The sequence below is a fragment of the Vombatus ursinus genome, unplaced genomic scaffold, assembly GCF_900497805.2.
Source record: "Vombatus ursinus unplaced genomic scaffold, bare-nosed wombat genome assembly UNPS02014813.1, whole genome shotgun sequence".
Classification (NCBI taxonomy): domain Eukaryota; kingdom Metazoa; phylum Chordata; class Mammalia; order Diprotodontia; family Vombatidae; genus Vombatus; species Vombatus ursinus.
Window position 1 is genome coordinate 19,765,235 of NW_020954591.1, and position 14,085 is coordinate 19,779,319.

Consider the following 14,085-nt stretch of genomic DNA (forward strand, 5'->3'; position numbering starts at 1 on the left):
TTTCATTTTATAGTCTTTTTCCTAGCCTTTCAGAATTTGAATACAATAAATTATGTACTCTACCTTGCTGCTGACCCTTCCTACCCATGAATTCTGCAAAATAAATAAGTAAACAGAATAAGTAAATAAGTAAGTAGTCTAAATACTAAGAATTGCTATATACCAAATCCAAAAATCATTGTGGGTAGAAATTTTACTAGTCTTTATTTTTATAATCTCAATTAGTGAAATTGCCCTTGAAGGAAGCTATTTTAGTTTGCTACTTTTTGAAATAATTATATTTTCTTATAACCATAACTTTTATGTTATGTTGATTCATACATCTTGTTATCAAAGTTTCCTATTACATGACCTCAAATAATAGAAAGAGCAACTTTCCATTCCTTTCACTCATGTGAATTATTTTCTGTCAGATGAAAATAAATGACAAAATAGGATCAAAGATAAAAATCTAGTTAATCTCTTTAATCTATACCTTGATAAATGGTATGCATACTTATTGGCATAAGTGCCAAAGATAAAAGGTTAATAGCAAGTCTATTACTAGTATAAATTTCTAGGTGGTCTTTTTTATTACCAAAAAAAGAAAGCCCTGTTGTTTTAGTAGAACATCTATTACATTTGATTGTGCCTGGAATATTATTTTATGAGGCTTTTTGGTTTGTTTGTTTTTTTAATAAATATAAATGTCTTTAGTGCAATGTTTATTCTTCCAGGGCTTTAAGATAATTGAAATTCACCTTGCTTCTCCTTTTCCATTTCCAGAATAACATCATGCATGTACTCAGAGGAAAAAAAAGAAAAACATCATTTATATCCCCTCTAAAATCTTCCAATTAAACTAAATTTGTATATAGGTTAAACAAAGGTTTTGCCAAATAGTAGTATTTTCCCCCAGTCATAAAGAATTTGTAATCCATGAAGTTGGGTATATCCTACTTACTTCCCTCCCCACTTACCTATAGCTAGTGATAGGTTGAGCTACTACTTAGCAATCTGTCATCAAAGACCATGTGGCATGAAATTAGGCACATATTTCCAAATAGGATTATACACCCATAAGTATGTTTATGTGCAGTATTTCTGTTAGTAGAAGTGTTATTAAATAATCTAATCTATTACTGTCAAAATATGCCAATTTAAAAGTACACTAGAACCTAACCCTAATACTTCTTTTATCACTTCTTGAAATGCCTTCCCTACTTGACAACAAACAATAATTTTTAGTAACTAAACACCTTTAGATGAGAATACAAAGGGGAAAGCTATATCATCCCAAATTCTTTGATATAGCAAAGCTAAAATCAGTCATTTGAATAAACATAATCCTTTTTTAATCTACCATTCATTAGAATTTTTATAATCATTTGCCAATAAGAGTTTGAAAGAAATGCGCTGAGGTACTTTAAATACCTTACAAGAAAGAACAGGAAACAAGTTATGAATTCTCCCCCTAATATCCCATAATTATAGTTTATAAGATATTAAGGCATTTAGTCCTGTCAAATAAATCAAAATTCCTTGTCTTTAAAACAAAAACAATGGTGCAGATATTTTTAAAATGTCTTCTCCCTGTTTATTTTTTTGTTTGTTTTTGATTGTTTTGTGTTCATTGGTTGCTTAATGGTAGTGGTGGTAAGAAGTAGTGGTAACTAAAAAGTACCAAAGAATTCACTTTTGGATTATTCTATATATTCATCAAACATTTGTTAAGTATCATCTATGTGCAAGGCATTGTTGTTACCTGATAGATTAGGTTGTGACTGACTTTCCAGATCTATCTCATTTAGTTTTAAACTTCAATTAAAAATTAAAAGCATGTATCCCAGACAATCAATTTTTTGAGTAAAAAAATATAATTAAGCAATCACTTTAGAAAAAAACTCTGAAGTTGTTAATTCCCTTGTTTTAGAATAATTAGAAACTAAGATTTCCCCCTTAAAAAGAAATAATGAAAATCTAGGACTCAAAGTCTTTTAAGAATGAATACTAAAAATTTTCTTGACATGTAACTGGGGAAAAATAGTATTAAACTTAAAAAAAGAAATAATGAAAGAATCTTCTCATAAAAATTTAAGACCCAGTATGTTTATGTCAGATCTTTAAACTGTGTATTGAATATAAATTCACAAAATTTTCCCCAGGCACTCAAGTCCTTATAAAATAAAAGTAATTTCAATAGGATTATGCTTGTTTAAGATTTGAATTTGTAATAAAACCTCATTAAGTACAGTAATTGGTAAAGGGTAGTCTAGATAAATAAAGTATCCAAAGTTTAGAATATTTTTCAAGAAATGCAATTCTTTTACTTTCAAGTACACAGAGTAATGAACTATAAAGTTAATACTTAGATCAGAATCATTTGTAATCAGCATTTTAATTATAAACAAATGATAGTGGGTTTTTTTATCTTAAAAATAGTTTGCTCTCTAACCTACACTTAAGTTGTCTCCCTACGATCTTAATTATACTGTTAATTTAGTCAGCCCTTTTCTTATAGATAGTAGGAAAACTTTGACCTTGTTATGAATTCCAAAGCGCATCTAAATTAGTGAGTTTTTATTATATTTACTTATACTACCATACCTGCTTTGTAGGATTGAAGTGTTCAAGTTGTGCAGTTCCCATGGTTGTCCTTATTTTGGATTATGTATGCTCTTCCTTCTATTCATTACCACCAACCCCTCAAGAATATAGCCCTTCCCAACTTAATTTATTTCTTATTACTCCCCAGCACACCCTGTTTTTATCACTTAGGTTTATCTGTTCCTTTTCTTCCCCCCTCCAACATTCCATGCTAATGTCTCTGTGCTTTGTCTTTTATGCTTACCATTTGATTCCTTACTTCCTCTTTACTGCATATTCCCCTTGACTTATCTGTCAGATTTTACCTCTATGAAGCCTTAAGAGCAACTAGCTTGAGGCTTGGAGTCAGGAAGGCCTGAATTGAACTGTGGCCTCAGACACTTACCAGCTCAGTAATCTTGGGCAAGAAACTTAACTCTGTTCACTTCAGTTCCTTATCTGTAAAATGAGCTAGAGAAGGAAACCACTTCAGTATCTTGGCCCAGAAAAACCCAGACAGGGTCACAAAGAACATGAAATGACTGAACAACAACAAAAATGAAGCCTTGTGTTACTATTCTAGCCCACCCACCACTTCTTTCTCTTTTATTGACCCCTACTGCATTTATAGTCATGACCACAAAATTTATCAGTTAGTGTTCTATAATGTGTTTCATGGCATACAACTGGACCATGACTCTGGATGAATATACCTCATTTCAAAGAAACAGGATAGATAAAGATGGGGGGAGGGGAAGGGAGGGAGAAATATCATTGTATATTAAGAAGGTATACACATATGAGGAAATTTAGGGACCAGAGGGAAGAAACATGACAGAAAGTATTAGGTGAAGGTCAGTGAAAGGAGAACCATTATTTTGTCATGGGAATATTCAATATACCACCTGAAAAGAAAAAAAAGAAGTAAAGGAGTTTGGGAAACATAACAAACCTGGCACAGAGGCATGAAAATGTAATGATAGACGACTTCAATTAAACAGACATCTGCTGGAACTCTCTGTCTCTGCCTAAAGCAGAGCAATTAATAATTTCTTGACTTGCCTTGGTGATGATTTCATTCTTCAAAAGGTAGAAGAACCAACAAGGGGGAATTCTATTCTGAATCTGAATCTCAATAATAGGGAAATTGATGGGAATCCTGAGGCAAAATGACCACTGCCTCCTAGATTTTATGATAGACAAGTTAAGGAAATCCAGGCATATTCAGACTTGTTTCCTAGGTTTTGGGAAAGCAAATTTCAAAGGTTCATAGGAAAGATCGATAGGATACCATGAAGTAAAACGCTTCAGAGAAAATAACCCATAACGGGTGGGAAATGTTTGAGAATGCAGTTCTGAAGATACGAAAGGAAACAATGCCAGTGGAGAAGAAAAATGGGATTTGCCTGAATAGACTGATATGGATACAAAAGGAGCAAGATAGATTTTTAAAAGAAATAAGCAGAAGATGGAAGCAAGGCTAGGTAACAGAGGGTAAATATGAGTGTGTCACAATCCTGTAAATAGAGTGCAAGGAGAGCTGAACCTCAAAATGAGATCAAGATGGTGAGGAAATTAAGGACCCCCCCCCCAAAAAAAGGGGTGGTTTCCTTAGCCATATTGGGAAGAAAAAAAAAAGGAAGCTCAGAGAAGGCTGTGGACCTCTTCTTGGGTTGGGTGTAAAGACCATCGCCCACAACAAAGAAAAGGCAGAACTGTTCAATTCTAATTGTGCTTCTAGATTATCTGCCAAGAAGTATGACCTTTGTACTGAAAATGACAGAACTACAATGACTCAAAAGGAAGATGCATTAAGTAAGTGCAGGCTTTCATCACCTCATGCCTGGATTATTGCAATAACCTGCTGGTGGGTCTGCCTGCAACTAGTTTCTTCCTATTTCAGCCCTGCCTCTATTCAACCCCCAAAGTGATCCTCCTTTGAAGGTCCAATTATGTCATTACCTCACTTAATAAACTACAGTGGCTTCCTGTTGCTACCAGGAACAAATTCAAAATGCTCTGTTTGGCATTCAAAACCTTTCACAATCTAGCCCCCTCCTCCCTTTCCAGTCTTATTACACTTTATTCCCCAATATGAATTCTTCATTCCATAGACACTGGCCTTCACAAATAGACACTCCCTCTCTGGGCTCTGGGCATTTTCTCTGGCTACCCCCCCATCCCTGGCATGATCTCTGTCCTCATCTTCACTTCTTGGCTTCCCTTTTTTCCTTCAAATCTCAACTAAAATCCCATCTTCTACAAGAAGCATTTCTCAACCCCTTGTAATTCTAGTGCTTTCAATCTTTTAATTTCCTGTTTATTCTGTGTATAGCTTGTTTTTACATATTTGTTTGCTTGTCTCCTCCATTAGATTTGTGAGCTCCTTGGCTGTAGGGACTGTCTTTTACCTCTTTTTGTATCCCCCAACACTTAGCATAGTGCCTGATATATAGTAGGTGCTTGATAAATGCTTTTTAACTGCCCCTCCTAGCTTTTGTGTTATCTACAAATTTGTTAAGCCTTTAAAAAGCCTTTTTTAAAAGCATTTACGCCTTTATCTAGGTTCTTGATAAAAATGTTTAATAGCATAGGACCAGGCACAGATCTCAGGATTACTCCCCTGGAAACATTCTTCAAAGTTAATATCAGGCCTTAATGATTACTTTTTGGTTCCAACATACAGAATCATAGACATTTGAAAGAACTTTGGAGATTATCTAACCCAACTTTCCTATTTTATAGAAGAGGTTACTAGGATCCAAAGAAATTGTGACTTATCCATGGTCACATGGTTCATTAGTGACAGAGCCAAAAATATGATCAGAATCCCAATCGTATATTATTTCAATTGCGTGTGCTATGGTCAAAGCCTTTAGCAGCAACACCCACATTGAAATAAAGAATATGTCCATTAAAGTTAATTCTTATCTATTTAAAATACTTCAAAATATTTTATAAAATATTTAGGCTTACTCTCTCCTCCCTCTTCGTGTATTTGACATTAATAAAAATGCATCTGGTTAAAATGTTTATGTTAATGAAATTTTCACTTAACTCTAACTGATCTTCAACAGATTAACCCAAATTAGTAAAATATTACTTTAAAAACTTTGAAGCCAATGAGAGTCTGCAGGGAGGGGCTACCATCCAGGCAATAAAAGACAACAAAGAGCTCAGGAAGAGGAAAAGAAAGGGAAGGAAGATCAGATAAATAAGGAGACAATAAGGTAGAAGAATTCAGAAGGGTCAAGTGATTCTCATGTTAAAAATAAGGCCAAATAGAAGCTTGTTTAAAATCTGTTTTTCTTATATATGGAAGAAGAAGCAGCACCAAAGGGGGTGGAAAAACCATAAAAAGGCAGTGTTACTCTCCAGGTACCATTGCCTTTTTATGGTTTTTGTTTTTGTTCTACAAACAGCTTCCGATGACAATATAAATGTAAAACAGTCATTAATAAAATGGAAACTGTCCAAAGACAATTATAGGTTAAGAAGTTTCTCCTAATTGATTTTAATCTAGTGTTTTCCTTTTGCTAATTTAATCATAAATCCATTGTTCTTTTTTGCTCTCCATTTGAGGATTATTACAAATGACCCTGAAAGGTAGGTAAGTTTTAATATATGCTGTTAGATACCATTATGTACATATATAATTAGACACATGGTTGGTTGGTTGTTGTCCTTTGTCCTTGAAGAGGACCAAAATGATATCACTATTTTAGAGTCAAGTTATAGTGTGTCCAACTATGGCTGATTAGACCAATACAAGCTTGGACTGCTCTACCACAGGTTGGGCACAAATAGTCCATGTGAACATTTGGGGTGGATTCTCTAAATTTGCACATCTCACCTTTCTTTTGAGCTACTGCAATTCTGCTTTGCTCATAGAGCACAGCATCTTCTCTAATGAGGGCACACCATGCTGGGTGGTTCTGTGCCAGTGTCTTCCATGTCACACCGTCAATTCCAAAGGTCTTAAGAAACATCTTGAGAGTGTCCTTGTATCATTTTTTCCGACCACGTTATGCGCACTTGTCCTGTGTGAATTCTTCATAAAATAGTCTTTTTGGTAATACATTTGGCATTCGAACAACATGGCCAGCCCATCAGAGTTGTAGACATATACGTGTAGTAAGACTTGACTTAAACCTGTGGTTGATAAAATAGAAACTTTGAAACAATGTTAGAACTATAGTTATTAATTCATAATTTTATAGAGAGCTTACTACAAATGAATATTTGAAACTTGAAAAGTTCAGGTAACGTGCAACTCAAAAATTGGGAATGTAAACTTTGAAATATTTATAAATGTGATCAAGAATTAAAAACTTGTGTTATCTTGCAGTGCCTACAAATAGATAATTCAGGCTCTATTTAAACTCTTTTCCTTCGAAGGAAAGAAAGCTAAAATGTAACCTAAGAATATACAGAAAAACATGCAAAGGAAACTTTTTAATTAATCTGGAATTTGATATAATCAGCCCATAAGCAATTGACCACTGTAGAATATCTTAAACAATTAAAATTTAAGTCATTTAATAGTTTTACAAACCAGAGGGAATTTTTTTCAAGCTTACTCTTTATAATTTACTTTTAGCTCCAGAAGATTATTAGTAAACAGGATGACCTGATGGGAGCTACAAGGGCTGAAACAGTGTGCCAGGTATGTAGCAGTAACCAAAATATAGTATTTGCTCAATTTCTGCAACATGTACTTACCTCTTTTTTCTAGAGGTTATCAAAATGTACTTTGTACAATATGTATATAACTTTTCCCATAATGAATCTTGTATATTAATAGTGGGATACAACCATGTCACCAACTACTCAAAAACCTACAATGATTTGCCATTGCTCAGAGGAGAAAATATAAACTGCCTGGCATTCAAGGCCTACCACAACGACCCTGAGTTCAAACCTATCTTTCCAACCTGATTTCATTCTGCTTCCCTTCATGCACTCTATGTTAGGGTCAAATAGTCATCCTTGAGCTTGTCCTACCCACTGCTTCCTCTTTGCTTTAACGTCAGCTTCTCTGCCTAAGAAGCACCTTTCTGTACTTCTTTCTGTTTAAATCTTCTCTCCTCCAAGGCCCAATTCAGATGCCACTTCCTCCATGAAGTTTTCCCTTACCTCCCACAGATAAAAGTGATCTCTCCTTTCTCAAATTCTTGTATCTCTTCTTTGCACTTTCACATCCTATATAGCTCAAGGGAGTCAAGGGGGTTAATGAACTGGGAATCCAAGGTATTTGAAGGATCATTATCAGTATTAATATTGAAGTCCCAAGTATATAGGGAGGATTTGGGACCAAGAGGAAGACTGTGAGCCATGTGCTAAACTCCTTTGGAAAGGGAGAAGGGCCAGCAACCATACAACCTTAATCTGATTAGAATGAGATAGTCAGATGGACTGAACCTCAAAGGAGGAGAGGTAGCTGATTGGTGGCAGCAGACAGAGAGTCTAAAAGTGGCTATGAGAAGCAAGAAATATGCCTACTCTTCCTCCCTCCCCAATATAATTATAGGGATAATAAAAGAGATACTCAGTGCTGGATAGGATGGCCAGATATTCAGTGTCTTCTGAGGGGAATAGAGTAAGATTCCAGAGGGCAGAGCCCCTCCTTTCAATATAGCTAAAAAAGTTCAGGATCATACATGTTGTCCCACCCTCACACCTACCCCATTCCTCAACCATCTCGTCATCCTACAGTTGTAGTAAAAAAAATTTTTATTATGGTAATTTTGGATACTTTTCTAAGGTACACGTATTTTTTTTCTTCAAAGAAATAAAGAAATCTCATTTTAAGCATGTATCTTATATTTGAGCCAATATACATCTCTTTTCTCCTCTCATACCCCCAGCTCCTCTCTCAGGAATAAAGATCTGTTGCTGCATACTCCTTTGGTTATAACATATCACATTATGATTTATTTCATCACTGATTTGCCCCTTCCCAAGATTAATTCGATGTTATGGTGGCAAACACATTTTAAAAAATTATATACTTTCCCACTTGCTTTGGGTTCTGCCTTTCAGTAGAGGCTCACTAGCTCCTATTCCTACAGGAGATCATCTGTTATCACATACTATCTAATCACATTACTTCAAACCCTCAGTCTTTTATTTTGTCACCTTTGGCCCACTCTTCATCATCCTGCATATCATCCCCTTGCTGATGAAAAAAATACAAAAAATATTCTATAGCATCTCAAATATTATATCAACTACTACTAGAAAAATTGACTTGCCTTGTTACCAAGTGAGGAATTCTTTGTTTTAATAACTCTGTGTACCCTTCCACCCAGCACACACCCTTTTTTCCTGAATGATTCTACCCTTTAGTACTTAGCTCACATAGTACATAATCCATGCTATGTTCCCCTATAGAACGTAAGCTCCTTAAGTAAGGACAAGAAGTATTTCATTCTTGTGTCTTTACTTTCATTGTCTAACACAGTGCCAGGTACATAATTGGCACTTAATAAATACTTGTTGATTGATGAGACAGAGAGAGAAAGAGAGAGAGGAAGGTAGCAAAAGGAAGAGTAGGACATGGATGATTATTTAGTGAAGGAGACTGGAAAGAGCAGTCTAATAAGTAGGAGGAGCAGCAAAATAGAATGTGTCAGGAAAACCAAGAGAAGAAAGTGTGCAAGAGGAAAAGATGATTAACAGTGTCAAATGTTGCAGAGAGGTCAAGAAGAATAACTGAGAAATGACTGTTTGGTATTTAGGTGATTTAACTTTGGAAATATCAATTTCAGTTGAATGATGAGGTTGGAAATCAGATTGCAAGAGACCAAGAACTCAGTCGAATTCAAGTTACTAAGTATAAACAGCTTTTTTCAAAGAGTTTGATTATGAAAGGAAAAACAAATATACGATTTAAAGCTTTATCCCCTCAGAAATCATTTAGTTCAAATTGTTCATCTTAAAAATGAAGAAACTAAGGCTTAGAAAATTTAAATGTTTGTCCCAGGTAATAAAAAGTTTAAATATTTTGGCCACATGATAAGAAGACAGGACGCATTGGAAAAGACCCTGATGTTGGGAAAGATTGTAGGCAAAAGGAGAAGGGGATGGCAGAGGATGAGATGGACATATAGTGTCATGGAAGCAACAAACATGAGCTTGGACAGACTTCAGGAGATAGTGGAGGACAGGTGGGCCTGGAGTACTTATGGTCCATGGGATCATGAAGAGTCAGACACAGCTTAACAACTGAACAACACAAAGCCCAGGTAGTAAGTATCAGAGCTGGGATTTTTATACAAGTCATCTGATTATTAATAGACTGTTCTTTCCACTAAACTATTCTGCCCAGTGCTTTTGCCCAATAATACACTTTTAAATATAAAGAATATTCATTTGTTCTACAAATCTACCATTCTCTAAAGAGAATGTTCCTGCTGAACTCACTTAAGAAAAAAAAAAGCTTCTAATTTTGATATTCTCCACATGCCAAGAGCACAAACTGATAGAACATGTTTTAAATACTCTTCTAATTAGATTAGATGTTAAGATTGTTGAGTATAAAACTAAATACAGCTGTAGTTTTACCAAAACTTCATTTTTAATTACCATGGGTATTGTTTTTCAGTCTATTCTTGACAACACAGCTGTTTCCAAGTTTTCCTTGCACTTTCTGTTGTTTAAAGGATTTTTCATTTGTGAATATATTTTCTTCTGATTTTATATAATATTTCTCCCCATAAGATCAGACACAAAAGGATTAATCATTGCTAAAAAATAAAAGGAAATAAAGGAAATATAAGAACCAAAATATCTTTTAAACATTTTCTTATCTAAATACTATTTTTTGTGGTGCCAGACATTCAAATCCTTATCTTTCATAACCTTAAAAATGCAAACCTTTTCATAGACTCTTTAAAAAAAGTAACTTAGAGTGGAAATGTGACAATTACCTAAAAACATTTATTTACAGATGTTACCTGATATAGAACCATCTACTATAAGAATTTTTTCTCTTAAAACCTGTCCTGTCATGTTCTTTATTCCTACTGAAGGCACTAATACCTTCCTAGTAACCCAGGTCTGTAACCCTCTGGCCTTATAGCTCCCCAGACTGACCTATTGGTATATATGCCTTCGTCTACAGTGTCCAACTCTAACATCTAGCATTTCCTGGACTGCAAACATTTCCTGACCATTACTCTTACAGGGCTGAGCAGTCACATTTCAAGAATTTAGAGTACTGGGCATTCTACGACTTTCTGGAGGCAGGTCCTTAGAGACTTGAAATATATTCATACTGATTGAGAGTTCCAGCTGGACAAGCCCTGAGGTTATTTCTTATGTTGATATGAAAGGAACTAACAGCTCTAGTTTCCAGGACAGCCATACCCTGTCCCCTGTTTATAAGGACTTATTTTAGGGCATATCTAGTAGTAACCCGCAGACCATTTTTAGGTAACGTTGAAAGCACTGGAGAATGGTTATATTCATCTTGTAGTATCTAGGTGAAATCATGGTTAATTCACATGAGCATAGCAAGCTATTCTTTCCTTCCTTCCTTCCATCCCAAAAAGTGTAATGGAAAAAAAAAATTGTTGGTAACCAGTTCTTCACATCACAACATCACAGGGCACAGGCAAATAAATTCAAAGTGTACACAAAATAATATCATAGGATGGAGTTGGCAAAAAACACTAATAAAGAATTCTTTATTTGGAGTCAAAGGATATAGATTCAAATCCTAGCTCTACTACTTACTACCCATGTAATCTTGAGCAGATCACTTAACCTCTCTCAGCCTTAATTTTTTCTTCTGTAAAATGAGAAGATTGGGCTAGATGATCTCTAAGGTCCCCTCAAGTTCTAAAGTTATGATTTTATGCCCCCCACCCCAACTCAAAGAATGTAGCAACAGCCATGAAAAGCAACTAGTTGGCACAGTGGATATAATGCTAAGCCTGGAGTCAGGAAAACCTGAGTTCATATGTGAACTCAGACACTTACTAGCACTATGTTCCTAAGCAAGTCACTTTACTTGTTTGCCTCAGTTTCCTCCTCTGTAAAATGGGGATAATAATAGCACCTACCTCCCAGGGCTGTTGTGAGGATCAAATGAAATAATAATTGTAAAGCATTTAGCACAGTGTTTGACACATAGGAGACTCTATATAAAAGTATATTCTCTTCCCTCACTTCCACTCCATGCTTAAGGATCTGTGCAGGTGAAAAGATGTACCCCATTGCTACCAAAAAGGTAGGAAGCAAAGAATGAGGGAGGAATCCAGAGACAAGCTACTAGGACCATAATAGAAAAATTGAAAGATAAAAACTGCAGAAGAAAAGGGTTAAGTATAAGCCTCGCTCCAAAAATAACTCATATATGGGAGGGGAAGTGAGTGGAAATGCACAAAAATGATATAACATATTGAATAAGTATTTTACCATGAAGGAATATAAACCAGAAGTCCTCAATGAGAGATAATTGGCAGATTCCCCAAAGATCAAGGAATAACAGTAAAAAAAAAAACTCCAGAATGGTTTAAAAAATCCATAAAACTTCTAAAAGAAGGTTTTAGCATGGAAATTATGTCAGAAATCAGCTCCTAAACCTAATAAAAACAATAACAAAGTAGTAAAAACTCTGAAAAAGAGAATGGCAGATTTGGAACTCAAATACAAAAGTAGAAGTAAATTTGGCAGAAGAGAAGCAAAAGCAATTTTGAAAGCACACATAAATTTTATACAAGTGAAAGCATATATGGGGACAGATATGCAGAGAGAACTTAAAAATCAGACATCTCACAGTGGAACATGATAAATTCTGAAATGAGAATAGTAGCAGTCAATAATAGAAGAAAACTGCCCAGAATGTTTTTATACAGATAAGAAAATGATGCTTGATCAAATTCATATCAGAGAAAAACCCTCTGATTGAAACTCCAAGTCATATAGTAATTAAATTTCAGAATTAAAATGCCAAACAAATTTTTAAAGCATCTGAGAGAAAGATCTTAAGATGCAACATCAATTCAGATAGCCCAGGATTGCTCCACAGCCATGAGAAATCAGAGAAAAGATTGAAATACACTTTTCCAAAAAGCAAAAGAACTCAAGATGCAGCCTAAAATAACATTTGGAAAAACTGAACTTAATCCTGCCTTAGACACGTACTAGCTATATGACCCTGGGCAAGTCTGTCTCCCTCAATTTCCTCTTCTGTAAAATGGAGATAATAGCACCTACTTTGCAAGGTTATTTTGAGGATAAAGTTGGATAATTTTATAAAGCACTTTTTCAAACCTTAAAGTGTTACATAAATGCTAGTTGTTTTTGTTGTTGTTATTCCATAAAAAAAAGACAGACCTTCAACAAAGGACATTTGAAGCATTCCTTAGGGGGAATTCGGAACAGGGCAACACATGAGCAGACTATTCTACTTGCAAACACTCCAAACAATAGAAATACAAGACAGATAAACAAGTACAATTATCCAGAAATGACTAAGCAATGAAATCATTGCTATCATGTTTCTAGGCTATTGTTTAAAGAATAAAAAGAAATTTTAACAACTGATTACTTTTTAAAAACCAGAGGGATCATCAAGGAATAAAAAGTATCCAAGAGGCTAGATTTAAAAGAATCTTAAAGAGTCAAAGGAGGTTGGAAGAACTGAATTAATATTCCATGAACTAAATCCTATCCTCCTTTAATAATGAATCAGTGTCTTTTGGGAAGTCACTTGAGTGGGGAGAGAAAAGGCAGGAGACAGGGAAAAGAGTTGGAGATGCACTCCCATTTGGTCTGGAGGTGAGCAGAAAGGGATAACTCTCTCAGTAAACTTAAGGGGACAGTGAGGTAAGAAAGTAGAGACAAGGGACTATCACGGGAGACAAGGCATATTGCCCTAGATAAAGAAATGAAAAGACGCCATTAAAGAATATCCTCCCTGGGGAGAAGAAAGAGTGAGGTGAGTATATGTCTTTGGTAAGAAACAGGAGCCTTCAGCTGAGGGAATGATCCACAGTAGGAGAAAATGTTCTCTGAGCAAGGTTGTCCTTTTTTCTCAGGACTGAATCTTATCACAGGAGAGGAGACATGAATCACCAGAAGTAGTCAGTACTTAGGGAAGTTGGGCAAACATGGATCCAGAAATAGGATTCCAGGCCTTAGGAGAGGATTTAGTTGTCATGGCAGGAAATATAACTGACTCAGGTTACAGAGTGACTCCCTCCACTCTTCACTGGTTCGTTCATGAATTGGTATTTCTGGATATGTCTCAGGCTCCACCTAAAGTAAATAAACAAGAAGAAGGGGAGATGAGGTAAGATCTACAAATAAATGAGATGGAGGAGGGGGCTTCAGATATGGTTCTTGAGAATTTCTACCTAATATGAGGAAATGGAAAGACTGAGGAAGGAACATGAGAGAGTGTAGCCCATACATGGGGAAGTACAATTCATAATAGAAAGGAGGTAGAAGGAGATAGAAATAAGTAACAACACAAAGTAAATTAAATCTTCCTGAAAAGTTTTCCAGAAA

The 14,085-nt window shown here is 35.3% G+C and overlaps 1 protein-coding gene across 3 annotated transcripts in view; it reads left to right on the forward strand.

Annotated features, from left to right (window-relative positions):
* The window catches only part of MICU2 (mitochondrial calcium uptake 2), a 178,282-nt gene that overhangs the window by 129,642 nt on the left and 34,555 nt on the right, over positions 1-14,085 (forward strand). For all 3 annotated transcript variants that reach the window (XM_027835253.1, XM_027835252.1, XM_027835251.1), the window contains exon 7: positions 7,166-7,231. In XM_027835253.1, the coding sequence (XP_027691054.1) occupies positions 7,166-7,231 (66 nt within the window). The remainder of the gene's footprint in view (positions 1-7,165; positions 7,232-14,085) is intronic.